Here is a 6,759-nt window from a genome sequence, read left to right on the forward strand (position 1 = left end):
GACAAACGAGGAGAGAACATCGCCCCTCTCGCAAACATGAGGTGGCCGTTTAATGTGTATTTGTTGATTTGGGCTGAAGAAAAAAAAAGGGCCAAGAATAGAAGATAGGCAAGGGTGGAAAAAGAAATCTGATGTTGACTCAACACTCGAACGGCGGGCGCCCCATCAGACGCCTCTTGTCTCCACCGACCACCAACCATTAATATAAAGCCTCCTGTACACACCTGAGATTGTTTGACGGAACATCCCCTCCGTTCCTACCTCGTCATCTGGACCAACTGCGTTGTTCACTTTCAAATTTCAGAACTGAAGAAAAAAGGGATCGACATGATGACTAGTTCCTTCACAAACACACACAGCAGCAGCCTCCATTCAAAAAAGAAAAATTCTGGCTGCGTATTTCAGACGTAATTCGATCTTATCATTTGTTTTTCAAAGCAACGATTCATTATATAGTCTAGTACACAAATGGGGATTTCAATTCACTTAAAAAAAATCAGGCAAACATATTCACTAAACTTTCAGTCACCTCCGCCACCTCCAGCTCCTCCTGGCCCCATGATAGTCACGGTAGGATGAGGATGCAATCGGCCCGTCTTCCAAGGCCGTCTGGAATAAGCGTTGCCGCTAAAATCATACGATGCGATAGGTTCTATAAACTCCACTTGATTGACTGCATGAAAGTCCGGCGAAACCGGACTTGGGTTCTGATACAGATAGTGATACGGATAAGGATAACGATACGGGTAATAATAATAAGTGTTGGGTTTCTGTGGAGCCGCTGGCGCAGCTTTCGATAAACGTCGGTTCGTTTGTTGGCCAACCGTGGGATACGGATAATCAAAATAGTACGGATACGTCCAGGATGTGGTGTGTTGCGGCATTCTCCTGTGTGGAAGCACCGGATTATAAATGCCGGCTGTGTCCGTACTGACTGCCGCGCAAGCCGCGCACATCAATGGGATCAAAAGCAGCACGTAAAGGTGCATAATAATCTATAATTAAAATCAACATGATGACATCACCACTGGCGTTGTTATATGAGGACTATTGTCAGGGAGACTTACTTCTCTTTTAAGGGACATCTTATGTAACGTCAACTGGCACGGCTGCTGCTCGAAAGACCTACACATCGATGAGCTTCGAAGCGATTGATAAGAGATAGCTCTCTCTTTCATCTTTTGTTCTGGCCACAAAGTTTTGCGTTCGCTCAACGTTGTGACAATGTCGCACATCACAAATACGCCCTTATCGATCTATTAATAAATGAAAAAAAATAACTTGGTAGTTGGACATCAGTTCTCTGAATCGTCCGCTATATCAATAGCGGCCAACATTCCGAGAGACGTCAAGCGGAAAAAATGGTAGAAATTGCGCAAACTTTTGAGATTTTTGTTTTCCTCCCCTTCCTTTAGCATCTTGTTAAGAAATACAGAGAAGGTGCAGTCATGCTGATGCGTTAAAAAATATCAAAATCTCAAAGAGAAAAACAGTCGACTGCCACGGCGTTTTCCCGACAACATAAATCAACGAGATCCGCAGCGAGAACGCAGTCGACTAGTTGGCAGCCATCAAAGCCATCTAGAAAACACAAGGAGGTAAAGGAACGTTGTGGAATACCAAACATAAATTAGCAACTGGCAAGCGGAGAAACAACAAAACCAAAAAACCAAAAAAAAAACAAACAAAACATTGACAACACAAATCGGAATATGCGTAGATTATGAATTTCGCAACTCGAGGTGGTGCATACGAAGAGCTAAAAAAGAATGTTGATGAGCTGCATGTTTAACGATTTCCCGTCACTTTGTTGCCGTGTGTGACGTGTGGCCAGAATGTCTTCCGTCATATTAAAAGAACGTATAGCCAATGAGAGAAACGGACGAGAATAATCACCGGGGAATGCGCGTTCTAAAGACGGACGTCAAAGAAAAAGGGCAGCAAAAATGTGGAAGTAAGAAAGAAAAAAAAAAAAGACACAAGGTTATTTGTTGTGTGTGTGTGTGTGTGTTTGCTGGGATTGAGAATATAAATGTGTAGAGCGAAGAAAAAAGATAAGAGATCAGCAGACGCCGAGTCATTGCCGCCCCATCGGCTAGAGCTAGGCAGGGGGGCCCGAACAAACAAATCAACTCTCTGCTTCGTTTTTCCTTTCTCTCCGCAAGACTTCCCCCTTTTTTTAAATTTTATTTTCCATACCCGGATAGAATAAGAAAGAAGAGAGATTGATTTTTTTTTTTTTGTTCATCATTTTTACCTTGTTTGAACATAATCATTTTCTTGAGCTTGCTGCTGGCCCTCTTTTTTTTTCTTTGATATGGAACCAGTGCGCGCCCTCAAAGTTGTGGTGTTCACTCAGGCGAGATAGACATGTACGTATACGGCGTGTGGTTTTTTTTTTCTTTTTCTTTTCTTTTTTAGGTACACACCAGCAGATACAGGTAGCAGTTTCACCTGAGGTATATAGTAGATGATCAATCCGTTGTCGGAAAATTCATTGCCCAGCAGAAATGTAGTTTCATCCATCCCCAAACACACACAGAAATAAATAAAGAAGATGCCCTCTGTTGATGGATGGATTAAGAACTGGCTAGCGCAATGTTTTACACCGCTAGAAGCGGGTTGATTCTCTGTTGTTTTTTTTAAAACAGAAATCCCAATCAACTCGTCGCCAGGTTGCGTGTTTGGATGGCTACATAAATAATCAGACTGTAACTAGAGCTGCTGCTCTTTTTAGTCCTTCGATCACGTCATCATCCCCCCCTCCAAATGCTAATGATATCTTTCTTTTTTACCCCTTATGTTTATCTCTGACCCGTGTGTCCTGAAAATTAAGGGGCCGGACAGAGAGGCCTCTCATCATTTATTCAAAAACAAGGAACGGCACGAGAGGTAACGGGGGATATAGCAAAAACTGGCGCTTTGGCTCAATTCGCCATCTGTCTGCCAATCTGTTATTGCGATTACCTCCACCCCAACTGTTGTCTATATACGTATAGTTTGTTTTCATTGTTCAAACCACTAGCCACGTGATTGCCGAATGCGCATTCCCAGGAGACAGAGGAATGCAGTCTTCCCACCTACATTTGCTCATCTTCTTTTTTTTTTCATTCCTGACCTCCTACACTCAGGTTATAGCCCTCCCTCCTGCCATGCCGAGCATACAGAATGACAATTATTCTTATCGGATACAAGAGGTTAACAAAAAAAGGGCGGTGGTGCGCGGCCGTGGGAAATCGTATAGCCTTTAAAACACACACACACACACACACACAAGGCGAGAGAAAGAAATACAAACAAAGTGTTTGTGGAACAACTGTTTTGTCGTCTCTGGAAATAACTGAGTTGGTGTTGCGAGCACGCATTAACGACTCACCCCTTCTTACCTTATTTCCTATATCTATAAGGGGGGGGAGTTATTGAGCTGCATATTTTCCCCCCTTCTTTTAAGTATTCACCCACCGCTATGTGTACATAACCCAACTGATATCACCTGCTGTTTGAACCCCCCTCGCGGCCCGCACGCAAACACCTGGCCGCGCCCCCGCTGCACGCGGAAGATGATCTTCGATAAGCGTTTGAAAAAACACGTGGGTAAAAAATAAAGACAAATAATAGTTTTCTTTTTAAAAAATGGCCACCTTTTAGTTTACATTATTGGCATTGTTTGGTTTGGGCCATAATGAATAAGTAGACAGACATAACTGTCATACGCGTTATTATAGTCATTCGTGTCGTGATTGAAAGCTCGCATGGAAGTCGATAAATACAAAGAACAAAGTTTGAAATTCACAGTCCACGTCATAACGCACCTCAATCTCTAGCTCCATTATTATTACAGTTGTCTGGTTGTTTTTTCTATCCCTCTGCGAAGTCGTAAAAAAAATGAAAGAGGGGGAGGTTAGAAATGTAAATAAATAAATAAAACATAAGGACTGATGGGTGAAATATTTCAATGATGAATAGTGCCGAATAGTATCCTGCGGGTTGTTGTTCAATAAGGATATATGTATAAGAACTATTGGGGTTTTCTTTTTCTCTATTTTGAAGAGTGGCCATGTTTGTTTTCCCGGCAGGAATCCTTCAGCCCCGTAAAGCCTCTTCCAGTTCGACCTTTAACAGCGCGCTCGCGACAGGAGGTCCTCCACCTTCTTCTTCTTTTTTATTTTGATCTACACCAACTTACATCGATGTATACGTACACATTTTCTCCAGTGTATATATGCCCAGTCCGTCATCCACTTCACAGCAATTCTTTGCTATTCCCCCCCCCATCTTTTTTTGTTCCAGCCTTTCTTTTTTCGAAAGATGAACGCTCCTGCTGCGGTTTGTTTACCTTGCATACATGTATTGAAATGTGCGTCTTTTTTTTTTAAAACCATCATACCCTTTTACGCTCTATCTCACTCTGTCTCCGCGTGTGGCTCGTTCTTATTCACTCCAGACGTCGTATATGTACAGATTGTCCGCCATTCCACCTGGACATTCCAAAGACAGACGTATATAGGAAAGATACTCGGTCAAAACCTCTCAAACCTCCATCAAAACCACGGGCGTACACTATGGTCCATACTTCACAAACTGTGTGTTGTTTTGTTTTGTTTTTTGCGTTCCATGTAAGGTAAGCACGGCAAACGTCTTTAAAAAGGGAACACACCGATGAAAGACGTCCAAATGACACACTGTCCGTTTGTGTGCTGCAACAGTTAGACATTTCTAGTTCGTCTTTGGACTTGTAGAAAAAAATAAAAAACCAAAAGTAAGAAGGAAACAAGAGATGAGCAGATTTATGGTCTCGATATAGCTCCGCAACATAGAGCTGTCTCTCTATGTTAAAGACCGTAACATTTTTCTTTTTCTTTTTTAGTTCTAACTCTTTTGTCCATTCATTTTCAGTCGTCGGTTTATACGACAAGCAATAACGTTAACCCTAGCGAACGGAAATGTCTCCACCGTTAAAGAGGGTCATGAAAATTGGGAAGGAAATTGATTTGTAACTGGCCATGCCAAAGTTGACGCTGTTGGGGGACGCAGTCGTTATTTTTTTCTTTCTTCTTTTTTGCCTTCATTATTTCTTTTTATTTTATTTTATTTTATTTTATGGGAAGTGAAAGAACACTAGTAAATTCAACCAAAATGGGCAGAGGAGAAAAATGAAAAGAAACGACAACAACATGACAGAAAAAATCGTTGACTGGAACAAACACAACAAACATTTCCAGTCGGATTATTATTGGTGGTGTTGTTCGGGTTTTTTGGACGTAGAAGGAAAACCTATGGCCAACACAAACAAATAAAAAATTAAATTTCAAAATCTGGAAATGTTAACAAAAATTCTGGAAGCTGTGCGCTCGATTGATTCGGGTTGACCCAAGGTGGAGAGCACAATGGGTCGTCTCTCCCTATTGTGTTTTGGAACTGGCGTCTTCTCTGGCGTGAAGTGTTGTATACCAAAGAGAGAGAGAGAGAGAGAGAGAGAGAGAGAACTCAATGGGGGTGAACAGGGAAAAGGACACACGAAGGAAGGACCCCCAACCAGATGAGTAGTTGTAGATAAGAGGATGACAAAAGAGACTAGCACAAGCTGAAGAAGTAAAAAAAGAAAGAATAGAATATAGAATAAATATGGTAAAAAGAAAAATTCATCTGCACACACTCCCCCCCTTCTGAAAGCAACCACACAAACCACCTCCATAAGGTGCTACATACCGACAAGAATAGCAAAAGAATGGAAAGAACATTTTATTTTTTTTCAGAAAATTGAAATGAGGTCTTTTCTCTTGTTGTTCCAGTAATAGTATCTTCTCTCTCTCTCTACAAATCTTTTTCAATGAATACTCTGAACACTATATATATACTGTACACCATGTAGCAGCACGACAGCTGAGAATACGCACCTATAGATATATGTATAAATTCCAGCACTGTTTACTTTGCCAGTCTATTATTATTCAACGCCAGAGATAGTCGATGCCTATCTCACAGCACTAATATTTCACCGAGATACAAACAGCCCATTGTGCCAAGTACAACACATCACACAAAAAATGTATTTTGTGTCAAATGAAATTGCAACCCGGCCATATTGTTTCCCTGCATCCCAAAATTGCATTTAATGTTTTGATCGCATTCGAAATGGCATTACATTTCTTCTATCTGTCAAATCACTTCTCCTGGACGTGTTCAACAGATAAGAATCTGTACATATCGTTTGTCGCCCAGGGCTCTTGCTGCACTGATACGATCAAAATCAGATTGGATTTGGATTATAGCCGTGCGGCCCTGGATTTTTCCAAAAAACGCAGTTGGCAGCTGTCCAAATCGGGCGTTATATTTTCTGCGCTGTTATCAATCCTTTTCCAATGTGCCATGCATTTCCGCCAGAAGGATTATAGCTTTAAGGATGACGAGAGCCAACAAAAACAAGTTTTCCTTATGAAAGAGTTTTCTCTGGTTCGCAACGCACGCAAATAAACCCACCCCGAACCGACACACACGTACGGAAACACGCCCCCTCAAATCAGAAGACAATGTCGTTCGTGAATATGCTCAGAACGAATTTGGGGAAACAACCACACTCCAAAAGAGGAAGTTAAAAAGAAAATGTTTGAAGAAATGTTTGAATAAGGTTGAACACACAGGGACTTTTTGATGAGGGGCGTGTGTTTGTTTGAACGAGCCGTTTGGAAAATCATCAGGAAACATTGTTAGCAAAGAAAAAAAAAAAAAGATGAACATTTTCTTATGTAAACGAATTAG

At 41.4% G+C, this 6,759-nt stretch overlaps 1 protein-coding gene across 1 annotated transcript; it reads right to left on the minus strand.

Moving 5' to 3' along the window:
- Positions 1 to 433: 433 nt before the first annotated feature.
- Positions 434 to 2,004, minus strand: LOC116916951. Its single transcript, XM_045170067.1, has 2 exons — positions 1,068 to 2,004; positions 434 to 995 (listed from the first exon to the last, which is right to left on the minus strand). Exons 1-2 carry the CDS (start codon positions 1,233 to 1,235, stop codon positions 522 to 524), a joined length of 642 nt encoding a protein of 213 aa, XP_045026002.1. The 5' UTR covers positions 1,236 to 2,004; the 3' UTR covers positions 434 to 521.
- Between the last annotated feature and the right edge of the window lie 4,755 nt (positions 2,005 to 6,759).

This window comes from Daphnia magna, linkage group LG2 (genome assembly GCF_020631705.1).
Source record: "Daphnia magna isolate NIES linkage group LG2, ASM2063170v1.1, whole genome shotgun sequence".
NCBI classification, from domain to species: domain Eukaryota; kingdom Metazoa; phylum Arthropoda; class Branchiopoda; order Diplostraca; family Daphniidae; genus Daphnia; species Daphnia magna.